Source organism: Brachycentrus maculatus, unplaced genomic scaffold (genome assembly GCF_059751285.1).
Source record: "Brachycentrus maculatus isolate JH-2025_06_01 unplaced genomic scaffold, ASM5975128v1 h1tg000266l, whole genome shotgun sequence".
NCBI lineage: Eukaryota > Metazoa > Arthropoda > Insecta > Trichoptera > Brachycentridae > Brachycentrus > Brachycentrus maculatus.
In genome coordinates this window covers 1,612,020-1,632,837 of record NW_028281017.1, presented here as the reverse complement: position 1 = coordinate 1,632,837, position 20,818 = coordinate 1,612,020, and the positions used below count along the sequence as shown (strand labels likewise).

Below are 20,818 nucleotides of genomic sequence, written 5' to 3'. Positions count from 1 at the left end.
CACCGTTGGGGCAAGTGATGGGTCTGTTCCGACTCTCGCGTTAAAATCTCCCAATACTACCACGCGGGTTCTTCTTGGGAGAGAGGCGATGACCGCATGGAGAGAGTCGTAGAAGGCATCTTTTGTTTGGGCATCTGCAATTTCGGTAGGCGCGTAGCACTGTAGGACAGTGACAGAACTATCGGCCGTTTGGAGGGTGACGCGTATAAGCCTTTCAGAAATTGGTTCCCAACTAAGCAAGCACTTTGCTGCTCTTTCTGAAAGGAGAATAAACTTTATAAAATAAAACAACTTTGTTTTAACCACTTTTTTATTGGTACAATTTATCCAAACGGTTTCGACAAGGTTCTTGACAAAACCGGTTAAACACCGGTTAAGTATTCGCTACGCAATGCACAATAAAAACAACATTTAGGAGTTTTTAAATCATATTTTCAAATCATATTTTCATATGGTGTAATGAGTGCGTGGAAGTTTTTGGTAAGGGAAGGGTAATTAACTATGAGTATTTCAATGCTTTAGAATTTAGTACATAAACCCTGATGATGGCAAGATTCTTGTTGAAACCGGTTGGAAGCTGTTTTATTTTATAAAGCTTTCAATATATTTATTTAATTGTGTTCTTGTTTTTCTGTGACATGGTAAGATCTTTGAGCAAGGTTGTGAGTATGCTATTTTTTCTGTCCATCGTTTGTTAGGATTTTGATAGGTTTACGTCAAGAAAAAAATCGCAACTTGTGAAAGGGATCGAAAGTAATAGTATGTCGATGAATAATGGTTGAGTGGGAAATGCAATGACTGAACATTTTCTGCAAATGCTTCGACAGTGTTCCGTGTCTATATGTTGTGCTGGTCGGGGTTGTGGAGGCATCTGTGTACCGGCCAATGGCGGGTCGGAATCGGATCTAGCCGACTAACTGACCTATCTAACTACTAATCCCTTTTACTGCCTATACTGGGGCACTTCTAAAAACTTGGTGGTGGTTTTAAAAACTTGTATTTATTTAAATTGTAACAGTGATAGAGACATTGAAAGCTTTTAAATGTAAATTCACAGTAAAATAGGAATACAATTGTGTTACAATAATATTCCCAACTTAGTTCATAGAATAAATTTGCTTTGCAAGAGAAGTCTGTCAAGAAGGCTAGAGATGGTTCTGTATCAGCTCCGTTAATGCGTTTGGGAAAGCTTTCGGTGTATTTCTTGAATTGCAATTAATCATTATTTTTAATAAATAAATGTAAATAGTAAATTCCACCTCCGTGGTGTAATGGTGAGCACGCTGGGCTACCGCACTGGAGGTCCCGGGTTCAATTCCCAGATGGGGTCAAATAAATATAAGGGTTTTTTTTTAACTCTAATATTTATTCAATATTACCCTGGACTGGTAACCTGAAGCGGAGGGCTGATCACCTTTCCTTCATGTGTTAATGATCAAGATAACATTGTGGTATCATATGATGCAGTGCCCTATGCACCATTGGGTGCGGATAAGGGTTAGAAATAGTAAGTTAACGGAATTATTTTCGAACCAATATTTTTTTTGTGTTTATGAGTAAGAGTTGTACTACCTCAGATTGATCATTATATAAATACATAGATGCCTAATGGTTTTGATTTCGGATTTCATAATGGTGCACATAATTATTATTATTGAAAAGTACATTTAAGATTTATCAATATTTAAAAAAAATATATTACACATTCATTCATTCACTCAAATTCATGTAGTTTTTTAGCATGTTTATGTTACATGAAAGAACGGTAATACAAATTTATGGGTTTAAAGTAATTAGAAATAGAAGCAGTCAAAACTGACCAACGAAACTTCTAACGGGCGAGAGTCTCGTGCATTTAAAAATCCTTTCATATATTATTGTTATCTTTCTCTATATGTTGAAAATTTAGACATAATAATATTTATTTTTAATTAACTAAATACCACTCTTTCTTAAAATCTACTGTGACACGTTTTTCATCATTTTCAAGCACCGTATGTGAAGCTAATCCTAAGTAAAATATTAATTAAAAATGGATAGATTTTACCACAAAGTGACTGCCGAATCAATTAATGAAATAATAATATTTATTTTAATTTTATCAAATATGTATTAAAAAACATCGAACGAGGGCACCGAGATGGTCAACACTGTGTTTAAAGCTGATACCTTATTTTATTTTATTTTTACTCACTTTAAAAATAAATAAAAAGCAACCCTTATCAAGACTACAACTTCCTGCAAGATAGATTGACTAAAGTACCTATCGCTGCGTTAATTAATCACCATTTCTCTGCAATAATGTTCCGAGAAGGGTGGCAACCCTGCTTCTTGACGTAACACCAAATATCTAATAAATCAAGGATACATTTTCCACGGTAGGTACTCTAGGTACTTAGGTACTTTTTTCACGGGAAAACATTGTATTACTTTTAGACCCGGTTTTAATATATTATGTCTTATCACGCACGGCCAAGGAAGTTACCGAAAGGGTAAATTAAGAAATTTTAAATATTTAATTTTAATTACATTCGATTAGCACGATTAGTTGGAGAACAAATATGTTTAGTTTTCAACTTATTTTATAATTTAAAACTGGACAATCAAACCATGAGGTAAAGTGTGCAGACATTATATAAGGCATGTTCGTTCATATATGTATATATTTATATATATATAACGGTGCATAGGGCACTGCGTCATATAAACACAGTATTATCTTGACCGTTAACACATGAAGGAAAGGTGATCAGCCCTCCGCTTCAGGTACCAGTTCAGGCTAATATTAAATAAATAATAGAGTGAAAAAATCACTTATAATTATTTGACCACCACCCCCCCCCTTCACGATCGGGTTTGGCAATCGAACCCGGGACCTCCGACGACGGTAGCCGAGCGTGCTGACCATTACACTACGGAGGCGGACAAGAAGAAAAAAACACTCTAGAAGAGTGAAAAGCCATAGAAAGAAGAAGAATAATAATAAAATACAAGTACCGTAGAACGGGGCTACTTGAACTTTGGTGTGTTACTTGAGCCCAGTACAAAAAGGATATTTAGATTTGTATTTGGTCTACAATAATGAACGTATAGACATGATTCATTGTGTCCCTGACAGATGACACTTATTGTCACGATACATTCATTTTTGTAGACCAAATACAGATTTATTTATTTTTTGTACTGGGCTCAAGTAACACATCAAAGTTCAAGTAGCCCCGTTCTACGGTAAGTAAAAGAAGAATAATAATAAAATAAAAGTAGGTACTAAGAATTTTCTTAAAATCAATCCGAAATGGCTGTCCTAACTACCGCTTCCGAGATTGATGTTAATGTGTAACGACCCACCGTTGGATTTTTATAGAGCCATTAGACCGACTGCAAGTCATTTCCAAAGAAACAAACAGCTTTGTAATCTGAAGGGAGGGCTGCTCGAGTGCGCTGCAGAATGCAACAATAAGACGTCCATGAAAGCAATGAATAGGTTTCCCATCTTGCATTATGAATTATTAATGACAGTGCACTTCTCGTTGCAGTGTAAGGCCAGTTTTATTATCGAGCTCGTAGCGGATTCTTCTACGAACGAAGCTAGAATCCGAGTCGAACTCCCATTACGTTTATTTTTATGTTAATGTACTATACAGGGTGGCGCAAAACTAATCACCGTATCGGAAGATGTTATAATTTTTGCAAATGGCGTCGTACGTCAATCATATTTGACATATCGCTCACTCCTTTCAACAACGTCATATATCAAAAATCATCCATTTTCAGTTGTGCATGTTTTCGGAATGCCCAGAAAATGTACTATATCCCAGCAAAAGCGGCATATTTTAAACTTAATATGTACCCGACACAGGGCTGAAAGTATTGTTTTTGCATTTTGAAGAAAAGGTATTGTTTAATTATTTTATTAAATATACCAAATATTATTCAAATGGAGGAAAAACATTCATGTTTTACCTAAAAAGATATGCTGCACAGGAAAAAGTTCAATAAGTGGGTTGATGTTTACTTTTAATACATTTTATTATATTTTTAAACTTTAAAAACGATCTCCCGAAAAATTTAGTTTTTTTTTTATATATGACGTTGTTGAAAGGAGTGAGCGAATTGTGAACTAGACAACCGCAATATACAAACTAGTTCAAAATTAATCATCCAATTTCTTTAAGAATTACGGTTTTTATTAAATAAATAAACATATTTTGAATGATAAATTATTTGGATTTTACGTTTTTTTTGTTGTTCAGTATTAAAAGATGATATCTGTCAAGTGACTGCCGCCAGTGTTGATACATGTTTGGCCCGTTTTATTAATTCGTTTGTATGCTGCAGTTATCTAGTTCACAAATGTCAAATGTGATTGACCTACGACTCCATTTGCAAAAATTATAACATCTTCGGATACGGTGATTAATTTTGCGCCACCCTGTACTACGTTCTTGATCCCTATTATTTTATTCAGCGCTAGCATTTTACCCGTTTTTCAACCCGGAGATCATGCTCCGGGGGTCTAAAGAGTTTTTAAGGGGTTCCGAAAAATAATTCTATAAATTTTAAGAAGATATCTGCTTTTTGGTAATTTTTGGACAAATAGAATCGTTCAAGATATTTTTTCCATATCAAACTATGTTTTCAACACGTGTTTTTTTTAATTATTTTATTATTACAGCACTAGCGTTTTGCTCTTCTTTTAACTCATAAAAAAACCCTTTCCGCATCCCAATGGTGCATAGGGCACTGCATCATATAAACACAGCGTTATCTTGATCGTTAACATAAGAAGGAAAGGTGATCAGCCCTCCGCTTCAGGTCCAGGGTAATATTGAAAAAATATTAAAGTGAAAACTTATATTTATTTGACCCCCCTGGGAATCGAACCCGGGACCTTCAGTACGGGACGGTAGCCGAACGTACCTTTTTTCACCGATTTATTTTTTATTAGTTCCAGATGATTTATTGATTGATTGATTTGTGTGTGCGTGTGTGTGTATGTGTGTGCATCTTCATAATAATAATATTAAAAAATAGTTTTTTCCTCCTCTCATTTTCTCACACTCCGTTCTCATTTCCAGTTCTATTTCGCATTTGCCTCAAAAACGTGTGCTTTTTTAACAGGAGTTTGCCATAAATTCCGGATGAAGCAAAAACATAACGGGAAGCGTGATCTCTGAAATATGGAGTGAGATAATGTGCTGTGATGGATGACCAGCTGGTTGGCTTATTCATAATCTCTGAGTGATGGATGTGGGGGGTCATTTCCCTCCAAGTTTGCCTGTAAAGGTTCGAAAACTGAGCTTTGCAGCATACGCGAGAAAACCAAATCTACGAATATGCATAATATATTATATTATACATATATATATATATTATTCAAATTATGGATATGATTGGTGACGATTATTAGAAGTACAAAAAAATACAACTGCATATTATGTGTTTTTGAAAATGCTAACATTTTTATTTTAGCTTGAAAAAATCATATATTGTCTTCAAAATCAACGAACCTAGCTGGGGTTCAAGGGGTAAATCACGATTCGTCTCAAAACCCAGTTGAATAAAAATAAAACTTATTATTTTATTACAGACAAGTTAAAAATTACATAAATATTTTTTTTAAATACATAAAAAAATTAATGCTCCAATGAAACTTTTTGCGGCGAAAATTATTTAATGTGACACCTCGCTTACTCCTTTCAACAACGTCATATATCAAAAATTCTCAATTATCAGTTATGCGTGTTTTCGGAATGCCCAGAAAATATACTGTATCCCAGCAAAAGCGGCATATTTTAAACTTAATATTTACCCGCTACAGGGTAGAAAGTGTTGTTTTTGCATTTTGAAGAAAAGGTATTGTTTAATTATTTTTTTAAAAAAACAAAATATTTTTCAAATGGAGAAAAAACCTTAAGGTTTTACCTAAAAAGGTCTGTTGCCCTGTAAAAAGTTCAATAATGGTCTTGATATTTATTTTTAATACATTTTATTATATTCTTAAACTTTAAAAACGATATCCTGAAAAATCAAGTTTCTTGATATATGACGTTATTGAAAGGAGTGAGCGACCTGAGCTTGTCGACTTTTACAAATTTCAGCGACATTATTATAGATCTAATATTTGATATACGTAGTTACTCTCGTTGTCAAGTCTTTTGCGTTTCTTCGTTTTAATATTGGTTAATGTCGAGAAACCTAGCTCACACAAGTAGGAGGTTGAAAACTGTAGTGAAATTTTCAGTGCCCTTGTGGAGAGAACTGGGTTTTCTTGAACAAAAATCCAAAATTCATCCAGAGTTATTTCTGAGAATTTTATTTTAAGAGTACGACCTGTTGATAGACTTATTAATTGTTCCCCTTCTTGATATTTGCAACTCAAATCGCACAGTTATCATTTACTGTGCGATAACTGTGCGATTTTATAATTAAAATTTATTTATTTATTAAAATTTTGGATTTCTCAATTTCGCGGAGGACTTGTAACAAGCAGCATCGGTTAAGAACCACTGGTCTAGATTCTGGAGCCCCGAAATCGTTCGGATTACAGCGCGTTTCGGATTACGAAGCGTTCGGATTAGCAGGCTGTATTGTAAATTTGAAATTGTAAGTATGTATATATTATAAATTAGCATTCCCTGGATGATAAATGCACCGTTTACTTTTCTTATTAATCAATGAGATTCCTTCTCAAATGTCACTTTGCCACAATCGCGCCATCTTTCGCGCTGGAGATGATCTCTTCTTGCGCGATTCATAATCCATGCAAGATTTGTGATTCATAATCCGAGATTTATCAAGACCTGTCGGGCATAAATCTTCGCCAAAATAACGGGGGAATGATATCAGCTAGTCATGTTCCTCGTTGTACAAACAATTAATAACTTTGGGGATGACGATCATATCCGAGATCAGGGCTGAATAAGTGAGCCTTAAATTCAATAAAAAGCACATCGTAACATAAAATTTTCATACAGATTTCTTTTACCATCACTCAAAACTTCTTAACAGCTTATCTGCACCCAACTGTGCATAGGGCACTACATCGTATTGACGCAGTGTTATCTTGATCGTTACTTACACAAAGGCAAGGTACTCCTGCGGTTCAGGGACCTCCCAGGTTAAATAAATTCGAATGTAAAATTACTAAAATTTATTTTAACTCCCTCCCCTCCCCTTATTACGGTAATTAGAGCACAGATTTGATTATATGGTTAAAAATAGACACTCGTATTTCCATTATTAATTTAGTTTTACTTGGTAAATACAACTATTTCTAAAAATCTATTGTGACACGTGTTTCGATGCATTCCGCATCATTTTGAAACACCGTGGGCGAACACATGTGCCATAATAAATTTTAAGATGGTACTCGTAAATATAGAATTCAATCGACCGGCTGCGCGAGGAGCCTCACGTGTCTGCGAGCATTCAAAAAAAATATTTGTACTGTAAGTTATTTTTACAATATGTACTGATTTTTTTTATCGTTGTTTTAACTCTTTACCTTTAAAAAACATAGTACTATATTTATTTCGAAGAAAATTTCATTTTTATTACAAAAACGTTTTTTTGCTTGTTTTAAGCAAAAAATTCAACTAGGTAAAATGTTACCTGGGTCGAAAAAAAAATTAAGTTGCGGTCTATCGATTATCCAAATATCCTGAATTGATTTTTATAAATACGTTTTTTGTAATGATTTTTTTGATTGATTGATTTTCATGACGTTTTTATGAAAAAATTACGTTTTTTCATTAAAAATGTTTCGGCCCTGAGCAAATGCAAGTAATCTGTAATCAAATTGCGATCGCGAAGGGTACCTAGATAATGGATAATACTCGTAAATCAAGGATCCATTGAATGTGAAGATAATAATCTAAAAATATATGAGTGGAAATATTGAATTCACTTTTCAAAACACAACACGCCAGTAAAGTTCAGACTAGAGATTGGAGGGTGTCTAACGGAAAAGTGAGGAAACTTGACGGTGCACTTTTGAATTTTTGAATGTCGAATTTTCCATTCAGGGTGGCAAGATGAAAAATGATTATCTAAAAAAAAATGTGGAGGTAGGAACTTAACAAAGATGTTTTGAAACACTTCAAATTAGTTTTGCAGGGGTGAAAAAACTATTGAATAGAAAGTGGGGGTTGTTTGGTATTGTGAAATTAGTTGCGATGATGACGAAGCGTTGAACAAGCTTAACCCTCTCTTATATATGGTATATATAAATATATTTTTTAGTAAAGTATAAACATCTATAATTACGAATTTATCTAAGTAATTAGACACAGGAGCAAGTTTTTTTTAATTGCTATTTATTGGGAATTTTTGCTTATTTTTTAAATTTATTATTTAGGAATTAGAGATTATATGAGGCTAATTTGTATTTGAGGGAACATAATATAGGATTGTAACATTTTTATGAAAATGTTGATAAATGATAACAATTAACTTATATACAACCGATTAAATTATATATATTTCAAATAAAAATATAAGATAAAGGATTAAGCTGTCTAGTCGGCTGTCCAAACTCAAAACACAGTAAAGGATTTTATTTTGTAGAACGTTTTTTTTTGCATTTTTGGACTAAGTAGATTCACTTACGTCTCTTTGAACGCCTGCAAGAGACGCTGCATAGTGGATGGAAACTATAATTCATTGATTGATTCGGAAGTAAACTTTGTAGCAGTTTTATATCATCGTACAGGAGAAAGTGACCAACTAACAAAACGTAAAATATTCAGGAGGGCCATTTAAGTCACTTTTGCTTGGCAAGATAACAAACATCAATGCAGTTAGTCATTTTTATCAAGTCAATATATTATACTTCCAAGTTTAAAATTCTTTGAGATTTTTTTCAGGGCATTATTAAGCTAGTAAGATATCAAATAGTCAATGATCACGTTTTTGTAAAAAATGCACTTGGTTACTTTCTCTTGTATGACTACGATATGTAAAATGAATTGTTTCGATGTCTACCAGATAATGTGATTTTTTCACTGTAATATTTATTCAATATTACCCTGGACTGGTACCTGAAGCGGAGGGCTGATCACCTTTCCTTCATGTATTAACGATCAAGATAACACTACGTTTATATGACATAGTGCCCTATGCACCATTGGGGTGCGGATAAAGGTTTTATTATTATTATTATTATTATTATATATATATATATAATATATATATATATATATATATATATATATATATATATATATATATATATATATATATATATATATATATATATATATATAACATATATATATATATATATATATATATAACATATAAATACATATATATATATATATGTTTGTTTCTTCAGAATGGTGAATGTTACATATATTATGTGTTAAGTGATGACTTAAGCCAGCTTATAACAGGTCATAAACCCTGTAAATACCCAGATTTCTATATTCTTCTTCATCCATGTTGAGATGTCATATTTGGACACACTCAAAATGTTGTCAATATTATTCTTCTTCTCCGTCTTAATCCTCATTGCTGAGGGTTGTGACCCTTGCAGAAGCAATGACTCTTCTCCAGTTATCCCTTGACTGCGCTGCACGTAGCGCTCCAACCACTGAGGTGCCTGCTGCTGCCTTAATTTGATCGGTCCATCGTGTGGGGGATCTTCCTCTCCCTCTCTTTCCCTCCAGGCTACCGATCACAACTAGTCGTTCCAGGCTATCCTCGTTGCCACGCGCAACGTGTCCAAAGAACTGGAGAATCCGTCGGGTACAGATATTGGCCAGAGACAAGCCATCCAAGCGTAGTTCCTGGCGAATGGACTCATTGGTGCGTCTAGCTGTCCATGGAATTCGGAGCATGCGCCTCCAACACCACATTTCGAAGGCATCAATTTTTCTCCTTTCTGCTGCTTTTATAGTCCATGTTTCAGCAGCATAGAGAAAAATGGAGTGGACCAAGCTCCTGACAAGCTTCATCTTGGTGTTGTTACTCACACCCCGGTCTTTCCAAATTTTGTCTAGCTTAGACATGGCACTTTTGGCGATGGCGATACGACGTCTAATCTCTCCTTCACAAGTTCCTTCATTGCTGATTTGAGATCCAAGGAACTGGAACTCGTTTATTATCTCTAAACCTTCCAGTGAGTTCCCGAGATCACCAAACTTCTTAGATCGATCTATGATCATGATCTTGGTCTTGCTTTGGTTAATCTCTAGTCCCAGTGCCTTGCTCTCAATCTCTACTCGTTTAAGGAGATCTACCATCTCTTTTGGGTCTTTGGCCAGAAGTGTTGTGTCGTCCGCATATCGTATATTGGACAGCTTTACGCCACCAATGGACACTCCTCCATTCCATTCGTAGAGAGCCCTGCGCATGATGTATTCCCCATAGATGTTAAACAGGTCAGGGGAGAGTATGCATCCCTGTCTTACACCTTTCTCAGTGGGGAAGCTTGCAGTGTTTATGCCATTGATTCTTACGATTGCCTTACTTTGGGCATAAAGTCCATGGATGAGTTTTATCAAATGGGATGGGACTCCCATCTCCATGAGTACTTTCCACAGATGTTCCCACTTCACGCAGTCGAAAGCTTTTTTGTAATCGATAAAGCATAAAACTGTTGGCGTCAGGAACTCTTGGCTTTTTTCGATCACTTGGCGGATGTTGAGGATCTGCTCTCTTGTTCCTCTTCCTTTCACAAAACCAGCTTGTTCCTTTGGTATTTGCCAACCAATGTAACTGTGTAATCGTGCTTTTAGAACATATAGCATTATTTTGCTGGTGTGAGAGATAAGTGCTATTGTCCTATAGTTTTCACACTTTTTGGATGAGCCTTTTTTGTGAAGAGGAATGAAAACAGATTCAGCCCATTCCTGAGGCCATGTTCCCGTTCTCCATATGAGGTTGCAGAGATCCAGCACTGTTTTTATGCCCTTATCCCCTAGTTCTTTTAGAAGCTCGGCCTGTATGCAGTCATTGCCGGGGGACCGGGGGTCAATATTATAGGGTTTGTAATAATAAAATAAAAAAGACATAATAAAATTACAATACTTATTTATTAATTTAAAAAACCTATATATACAAAACATTTTGTATAATGGTGTAATGAGTACTAGTTAGCTATTTATATAAAACATAGAAATATATAAATAATAAAACACATAATTCTGTATACAATAAAATATCCGCAGTATGTATATACAAAATAGTACCGACATTATATTTAGCAGAGTTTCTCGAGTGACGTATTAAGGACCCTGTGTGACAGGGGACTAATTGCAATCTACTTATATTACGCTCCTAAGCAGACATCAATATCACGAGCACGCCGCCTTGGCAGCCTTCACAGCTGAAACAAAACAAATCTATCAAATAATGTTCAATTTTAATGGCTGGATAAGGACCTATCCGACTTCGGATCCGCTATAGTTAATGAGGAATTCTCACGAGAGGTGATCATATGTCATATATCAGTGCTCTGCAAACTTTTCTCACCTACGACACACAAAAATTCTTCCCAGAATTCCGCGGCACACCAGAAGCTAAAATATATAGGTAAAATATAAAGACCATTGAAAAATTATTTAGTTATAATATATAAGTATACTACATTCTGAGAAATAGACAATATTATGGAAAATAATTTGTCATTGTGTATTAAATACAACTTTTTTCTTTTTAATTGGAATAACCCGCAAAACCTCTGTTAGAGGCTTGTCTGCAGGTATGATGGTAAGGATAGGGAAGGTAAATGTGAAAAATACATCACAAACACCCAGACCAATTTAAAATAAATCTTTCTTGAATTTATATTGCACTTGGCAGGGATCGAACCCGCGATGCCAGTTTCGCAGTCGAGAGTCTACCGAAATACGCCACAGCGCCTGTCAAAATCTGAAAATGTCAAATACATTGAATTTGGCCGCGGCACATTTGTATCCGGCACACCAGTTGAGGAGCACTATCATACATAATAAAAATGAAGGACATTAGTACCATGAACCAAGCTGGGACACAAAATGGCAAACCCTCTCTAAAGCCATATTTTATTTTTATTTAAGTATACTTTTTACTTTTTTACACAATATTGCGTGGAACGTAATTTTCCATTTTTGAAAAATATATAATTTTTTTTAAATACTTTTTTTTTAAGAAAAATGTATAGTACCTTCTCGTTCTTTCCGCCTTAATTTTTTCCGTCTCCTGTCGATAGTGGCGAGCTCCGCCTTCACACTGTGGTACGCCTTCCTCAGGTCAGACAGCCGCGAGGTCAGCAGAGATATGCGGGACGACGCGTCCATACCGTTATCTGCGCAAATTGAGTCATATATAATATTTACACTAAATTAGCATGTTGACAAATTAGCATGATCTTATTTTTTGAAGTTGGGTATTAGATATGTAAACAGATTTGGTAGAAATGTGACGTGTTAACTGTAACTGTTTTATTTATAAAACATAATCTTTTAAATCAGACCATTAAACGGATATATGTTTCAAAAAGTACAGCCGGTATAAAATGTGTGCTTTATGATGTGATGCCTATGAAAATCCTTAATAAAACCACAATAAAACCCCTAATAAAACCCTAGTAAAATTATTTATAGATTTGGCGTTTAGTTTGTAACACAATTTTAATTTATGTATTAAATGTTAAATCAAACACGGTTTTTTTTTTAGTCTACATTCGTTTGAAAATGCCCTAAGTAGGCAAAACATTTGTCACAAAATTGAATGTGAATGTGAATGTTTTTTTCAATAAAATACAAAATACAACTTTCAAAAAATCAGTGTTTGATTTAACATTTAATACATAAAAACCCTAGTAAAATCCCGGAAAACCCCACAATAGACACAAAACGATATATGGAACATACCCAGCTCAACGTAGAAGTTGTACTTGAGCGGTCGGTGCTGCGAGTAGTGCACGGAGCTCATGGAGCTGGCGGAGACGGGGGGCCCGTGGTCCTCGGACTCGGAGGCGCGCAGCGAGCGCGGGCGGCGCCCCCGGCGCGCCCCCGTTCCGCCCGGACTGCCCGGGGCACTCCCGCGCAGATTGCCAGCTGGAAATGAAAATTTACAATTAAAAAAATATATTAACACATTGTTTGCGAGAAACGCTTAAAAGCATCTTCCGCACACTGTTGGTTAATTTGTACCTTAATTTGTACACTAATTAGGGTCGGGAATGATGGAAAAACCGCTCGACAACAATGCGGTAATTTGTTATTTTTGTATTAAATTTTTTTGGGCTATTTTAGTGATAAGATTTGTATTTTAGTTTCTTAACCGTTAAAGTGCTGAGATAGTGTTTTATAATTTTCTTAACCGTTTTAGTGTTGAGATTTTATCTTACATGTGTGCTAAAATTGCCGAAGACTCCATATCAAATTTAAAGGGCATTGTAAAGGCGAAAACAAAACGTAAATTTCCAAATTTTTAAAACACACACACACACACTTCAGTAGCAGTTTACTGACGCACATGTCTGTAAAGATACACAATTGTGTTTATTTTTTATTATTTTTTTATTTTATTAATTTTAAATCGAACACAGATTTTTTGAGTCTACTAAGTTGTATTTTATTAACAAAAACACATAAAAAATTGATATTGTGTCAATTGTTTCGCCTAGTTATGGCATTTTCAAACGAATGTAAAGATCAAATGGACTGACAGTACTTATGTAGTTATACAATTCTAAGTGACAGTTTTAACATGTGCAGCATGTGTTTTTGTTAATAAAATACAACTCAGTAGACTCAAAAAATCTGTGTTTGATTTAAAATTAATACATGAATTCAAATGGAATTCTACAATTAAACGCCAAATCAATAAATAAATATCCACAATTATGTTTGCAATGCGACAATCACAGATATGTAGATGTAAGATTTGGCAGTATCAAAGATTTTAAAGATAATTTTTTGTGACAAAATAATCAGATTGTAACTAAACCTTGCTCAAAACGTAACTTATTCATGATGTCTATTGACATCTACCTAAATAATTACAAAGTAAAATTTGTTGTCTGTTGTCAGCGGCGATTGAGCGATCTTTGACTTCAGTTCCCTCAATTTTAAATCGACAAGCCTTTCATGTGTATGAAAATTCAGACATACCTGAGCTACTTTTCTCTATGTCGTGTATCTTCTTAGAAAGTGTCATGGATCTATTATCGTCATCGTTGGCCTTTCCATCGCTAGGGTTATCTCCGTCGGACATCGGCTGTTCTCTACAACAACAAAAATATACAAATGGTTAGTAAGTATCTCAATAAACTCCCTAAAGAAATTTAAAAAATAGATGTCATAAATATACTGAAAAAAATTTAAGTATTTAATTAAAGTGTACTGTGAACATCTATAATGGATATCCGAACGACTTCCGAAAGTTTCACTACAAAAAATTGGCAAAAATATGTTTTTTTTTTGTGAAAAATATTGTAATACAAAATAATCCAGCAGGGGACGGAAAGTTTGACACTCGTAATTGAGCAGCTTAGAGGTAAAATGTTTTGTTTTTTATGTGTTGCTAATGTTAACCCAAATAAATATATGACAACACAAATAAATACACAAATCACCTACCTGGATGGTGACATGTTGTCCAAACTGCTGTCGGGGGTGATGGGCGGAGTGTTGTCCAGCACCATGTCGGTAGCGCCGCTGTTTCCGGGCAAGCTGTCTCTGTCCCTGTCCCTCTCCCTGTCTCGCTCCCTATCCCTGTCTCTGTCTCGCTCGCGCTCGTTGCGCATGCCGTCGCGCGAGTTCTCGCGGGGTGTGTCTGAAACAAGCAATGAAACATGTGACATTGACCTAGTGCTCTGGGAGGATTCAGAGTCTTCAACAACTATCTGTAACAATGGTGACTTTTCTTTGCCTATAAACACATTTAATTTTTTTTTTAAATTATATTGCAACATGATTATGCAAAGCGTAATGGTTGATATCGTAGTCATACAGGAAAAAGTGATCAAGTCCATTTTTTAAAAAAAAACAAGATCATTGACTATTTGATATCTTACAAACTTAATATTGCCCTGCAAAAATCCCAAAGGATTTTAAACTTGAAAGTATAATATATTGACTTGTTAAAAATGACTAACTGCATTGATGTTTATTTTCTAGCCAAGCAAAAGTGACTTAAATGGTCCTCCTGAACATTTTACGTTTCGTTAGTTGGTCACTTTCTCCTGTACGACTACAATATATATAAGACTGGAATAAGCTCCAAGACAATGATACCAACATGAAATCTATACAAGCACTATTTCTGTTACATAGGCAACACATTGCACTATGGTTTTAACTAGAAACAGGCACTTAGACAATTTATTTTAAATTTGTGGTTAGCAGCAGTAACCAGTTGTCCTGAAAGGGTTAAACGGCGTAATATTTTGTACGTAAAACGCTGTCTCACCTTTCAGAGACAGGGGATCCTTGGAGGCCTGGTCGGGGCTGATGGACGGCGCGGAGGCGAAGGGTATCTCCAGGTTCCGCGAGCGCTTGTCCCGGCGCGCGTCGCCCAGGCACTCGGGTGCCGGGCTGCCCGGGATGGTCTCCTCGCACAGCAGGAGCGAGATGTTGCTGTCCTCCTCGGCGGGACGCGCGGGCTCGCGCGCGGGCGAGGCGCCGCGCGACCCCGCACGCGAGGCGGGCCGCGCGCACGCGCCGCCTCCGGCCGCCTCGCCCAGCGCGCCCTGCGACTCCTCCTCGCTCAGCTTGTCAATAACCAGTCTGGGGGGGAGACAATCATTTTAAGACAAGACTTTTAGATGGCTTATCAATTATTTTGGGGGGAGGAAACTCATGTGAAAAAAATCATCGGGAAACTAGAAAATTACAGCTTCATTTTAAGTATGGAAAAGTGACAATTTTCACTGTCAGAATTAACCCATTGCATCACTAATAAAAATGACATGATTTGTTCATAAAGCACACTATTTAATTTTGATACCGTAGAACGGGGCTACTTGAACTTTGATGAGTTACTTGAGCCCAGTACAAAAAAATATTTTGACTGTGGTATCGATCGAAGTATCGTGACAATAAGTGTCACCTGTCAGGAAAACAATAAAACATGTCGATACATTCATTATTGTAGACCAAATACAGAGTTAATTTTTTTTTGTACTGGACTCAAGTAACACATCAAAGTTCAAGTAGCCCTGTTCTACGGTACATTTTTTTATTACAATAACATTAAGACTAAATTACACACAAAGTAAAAAAGATAAAACACAAAAGCATAAAAAAAATGAATTGTGATTACATATTACATTTTATTATGAAATCAGTAACCGAAATATACTTATGTCATTTTTATGAATAAAGTTATTGCTATTCAATACTTCAAAGACAAACCAGCGGATTGCCGGCTTTGTAAGTCAGTGACAAATTGACCATGGCTGGCGATTCGCCGGCTTTGTGTTGCAATGGGTTAGCAAGCATTTACTGGATTAGGTTACAAGATAGGTTACCTGCGATCAGAATCATCGCTATCAGACTCCTCGCTCCTGTCGTCCGTGTTGTACTCGGGCAGGGCTGGAGTCGGCTGACTGATCTGGCTGGACAGCTTCTGGATGGTCTCGCACAGCACCTTATTGCTCTTGCCGCCCAACTCCGCCCCGCTCTTCCTCCTCTCCGCGCTCTCCTTTCTGGCGCTGCCGTCCAGCTTGAGCAGACCTTCGCCGACCGTCGGCTTGGAGACTTCGCACTTTGGAGACACCTTGAGAGGTTCCGCTCCAAGAGAGAGCTCTTGCGATACGTCCACGGTGATCGCTTTGGCTTCCGGAATGACGGGTTTGGAATCACTGCACTGGGCACTTATTTTAACAGCCTGCAATCTCGGAAGCGTGATTTTGGTTATCTTCGGCGCTTCGGCTTTTGCGGATTTCGCCGTTTCTTTAAGAGTAGGAGTCGCCGCGCGTTTGGCGGAACTGATTGCCCGCAGCACCTTCTCGGCTATGGACGGTCCTTCTCTGTGGATCAGAGACGCTGGGGGCTCCGGGATTATCACGTCCGTGTACGCGGCGATTCCTTCCGATTCGCTCTTTGGATCCAATTGGGAGTCGCTGTCCTCTACAGTCACAGAGGAGGCTGCGGGTTCGCTGGACTCACGGGGAATAGGGTCGGGTTTCTTAACTACAACGGGGAGAGTTTCCTTACTGACTACATTTGTACTTTGAGATACCGGGATCGATTTCTCGGGTTCCCCGATAGTCTCCGGAACTTGATGGTCTGGTTTTAAACTTTCTTCTTCCTTCTTGCTCGGCAGTTGGGATTTAATTTCGGATATCTTCGGGAACAATATGCTGCCAGAGGGCGGCGTCGGGGTCGCAGGGGTTTTGATCAACAGATCGCCGTCGTTGCTGTCATCAGACATTGAGTGATCGTTAACCCGCTGGATGGCCGCGTCGATGGGGTCTTCGTCCGAGGAATGTTCCCTCTTGAGAACGGGGCTGTTAGTGAACTCGTCTTGGATATCTCTCATTTTGTTTGTGGCGTCTTTTTTAGAATAAGTCTCCTGATTTTTGGCCGGAGTGAAACCTTTGAAGAAGGGCGGGAACGACTTCTCCGGGAAGAGTTCTTGCTTCTGGTAAGTGAAGAGAGGTCCCTGGGAATCTTCGGCTTCGGATATGAGAAGTCTGTCTCCGCTGTCTTCTCCGGCCATTTCGCTAAACAGCGACAGAGTCTCCTCTTTCTCTCCGGAATTGTTACTATCTACGTTATAATTTTCTGATTCGCAAAGTTTATCGAATACCCTATCGTTGTGCGACTTGGGGGGAGTCTTATCTTCTTCGGGCGCCGGAGACTTGTTGGGAGAGGGCGTCGGACTCAGCTTTAACTGAGGCAGGTCATCGAATATCCTCGGCAGAGTCAGACGCTTTTTCTTCTCTTCCGATTTTCTCGCCTCAAACTCAAACGGCTCCGGTTCCTTAAACTCGTAAATGTCCTCGGTGACCTTTTCCGGGGTTTTTTCCACTTTGACAAGGATCATGGGCGGATCCTCCGGCACTTTGACCGGCTTGACGGGAGTTTCCGGTTCCGACTCGACCTTGATGACTTCGGGAGCCGGGGATTTGATGGTTTTCTCTAGACCCTTTAATTCTGATCGTATTTCGTTGAGATCAAAGTCCCTTCCTGAAAATTTAATAAAATAATATTATTTACACACCAAACATACTAAAAAAATTAATAAATACGTAAAAAAAATATAAAAAATTAATAAATACGTAAAAAAATGTAAAAAAAATACGTAAAAATCTCGGTGAGTGGTTATATACTAATTTTATTAACATTTTGTAAAAAAATAAATTTATTGACATCTCAACATAGATGAAGAAGAATATGGAAGTCCGCATATTTACAGAGCTTATGAGCTGTCTTGTTTAGCTTTTCTTCTTTATATTTACAATTTAACAACAGTTTACCTATATTTTTATATTACCATACCACAAAGTAAACAATGCTAAAAGCATATACAAAATAAATTAATTTTTAATCACATTTCGAGTGTGTCCCAAAACTTGTTCACAAATCTCAACATAAGTGAAAAGAAGAATAGGAAGTCTGGGTATTTATAGGGCTTGTGACCTGTCACAGTGTGGTTTTGTGATCACTTTACACACGTGCGACATTCACCATTCTAAAAATTGATTAATCCACCGTGTAAAATTACAACTCACCTCTTGCGATTTCGGGTTCTTCCGGTTTGATTCGCAACCGCTTGACCCTCATCTGGGCACTTTCCGCGTTCCTTTTAATCTGAGGACTCCTGCTGCCTCGATTGACTTTGGGGACGATCAATTTCTCTTTCTCCGGTTCACTAAGAATATTGTGTACGGGTGAAGGGCACAGAGACTCGCTCGGGGCTGTAAAGAAGAAGAAACCTGTTAGAAGAGGCCATTATCCATTCATCTCTGCGAATAAAGCCATGCTTTTGAAAGTATAGATTTATTTATTCTTTTTCTAACCCTTATCCGCACCCCAATGGTGCATAGGGCACTGCATCATATAGAAACAGTGTTATCTTGATCGTTAAATACACTAAGGAAAGGTGATCAGCCTTCCGCTTCAGGTACCAGTCCGGGGTCATATTAAATAAGTATTAGACTGAAAAATTACTAATATTTATTTTGACCCTCTTGGGAATCGAACCCGGGACCTTTAGCATGGTAGCCTAGCGCGCTAACCACTACACTAATTTTAATTTCAAAGATTTATTTAATATATTGTTATCCACCTTGAAGTCTGTACTTTTTCAGCATTTCTCCTACATGTTATAATGGATAAATTTAAACGTTGTGTTTCACTCTCTCGCTGCTCGCTGATAGTGTGTGAAGGAGACGTGTATTTACCAGTGCTTACTATTTGTTATTTTATTTTATTTTGTTTTTAAGATTTTTTGTTTCTTTATCGGTGTATTCGTTAGTTTATTTTTATATTAGATTCTGTATATACGTATTAATCACGTTTAAAGCATTAGCCGTTCAAAAAATAAATAAATACAGAATAAAGCCACAAACAGTTGAAATTTTCTTGATTATTTTAAAAATTAAATAATAAACGCTTATTTATTGTAACTGCAGACAGTTGGTAGAATTCCATATTGAATTGTTGGGTAATATATCCAAAATTTAACAAGGTTTATTTGGTTGAATTTTATATTTATTTATGTATAGGTTAATACGAAACGCGTCACGTATTAACATATACATAAATAAATGTAGAATTCAACCAAATAAACCTTGTTTAATTTTGGATATATTACCCAACAATAAACACTTATATAATACCACTTGGTTTGGCTTTGTGAGGAATGACATGTCCCCGATAACTATCTCAGGTTTCGGGAGGTCAGGTTGTTTTGTCACCCAATCGGTAGAACGAGCCAGCCGATGGAAATGCCAATTGGGAGGGCAGTATCCCTGCTCAACTGCATCTCCTGGCATATCGACCTTTTTCACATCAGCGAGGGTGCCTTTAAGAGGAAAATATTACTCGCAGCGTAATTATCGGTTATGTACCTGGAGACAGTTTGAGGACTCCATGTGCTCCACATAGGGAGCAGATATGGTTAAAGAAGATAATACCACTTACTGAGTTTATTCAATATTACCCTGGACTGGTACCTGAAACGGAGGGCTGATTACCTTCCCTTCATGTGTAAACGATCAAGATAACACTGCGTTTATATGATGCAGTGCCCTATGCACCATCGGGTGCGGATAAGGGTTAGAAGAAGAAAATTGAGTTTTATTTCATTACACACACGACTAGTTTCTAAAACTACCGTTGATTTCAACAACCGGTGATTACTAAGACTAATAATAACAGTTTAAGTAATCACCTGTCGAAAACAACTGTAATTTTTTAAACTAGTCGTGTGTAATGAAATAAATATGAGGTTATTATACGAGTGTTTCATTTTTTAAATAATCAAAGTCGATGCTGAATCAATAGATGAGAAATTTCCTTACGTTTGTCTGGTAATTTGGGTAATTTGGCATCTTCCGGAAGCACTTTGGGTGTTCTCAAATTCGTAGAGCTGGAGTCCGATTCACAATCGCTATCCGAATCCGAATGGTTGGAAGCATCTAGAGAGAAATTTAATTTGTTAATTATTATTATTCAGCTTTAACTGATACCCCCTCCCCCCAACTAGTCGGTCATACTGATGTTTTAGTGTAAAAAAAAATTCAGAAAGAATCCATCACCTAAGGTGATAATGCCCCATTGTGGGCATTCTAGAAGACTTTTACAGGGCATAAGAATCCCAAAGAGACAGATAGAAAAGCTAAGAAGTAAGATATATATTTTTATTCCTTTCC

The 20,818-nt window shown here is 36.8% G+C and overlaps 1 protein-coding gene across 1 annotated transcript in view; it reads right to left on the bottom strand.

Moving 5' to 3' along the window:
* Window positions 1-11,022: 11,022 nt before the first annotated feature.
* htk (AT-rich interaction domain hat-trick) overlaps window positions 11,023-20,818 on the bottom strand; it is a 28,688-nt gene continuing 18,892 nt past the window's right edge. Inside the window, exons 16-24 of the mRNA XM_088266316.1 lie at window positions 20,468-20,584; window positions 18,674-18,859; window positions 16,466-18,128; window positions 15,406-15,722; window positions 14,574-14,769; window positions 14,106-14,218; window positions 12,861-13,046; window positions 12,152-12,292; window positions 11,023-11,332 (exon numbers count right to left, since the gene is read on the bottom strand). Coding sequence (XP_088122442.1) covers window positions 11,301-11,332; window positions 12,152-12,292; window positions 12,861-13,046; window positions 14,106-14,218; window positions 14,574-14,769; window positions 15,406-15,722; window positions 16,466-18,128; window positions 18,674-18,859; window positions 20,468-20,584 — 2,951 coding nt within the window. The 3' untranslated portion in view covers window positions 11,023-11,300. The remainder of the gene's footprint in view (window positions 11,333-12,151; window positions 12,293-12,860; window positions 13,047-14,105; window positions 14,219-14,573; window positions 14,770-15,405; window positions 15,723-16,465; window positions 18,129-18,673; window positions 18,860-20,467; window positions 20,585-20,818) is intronic.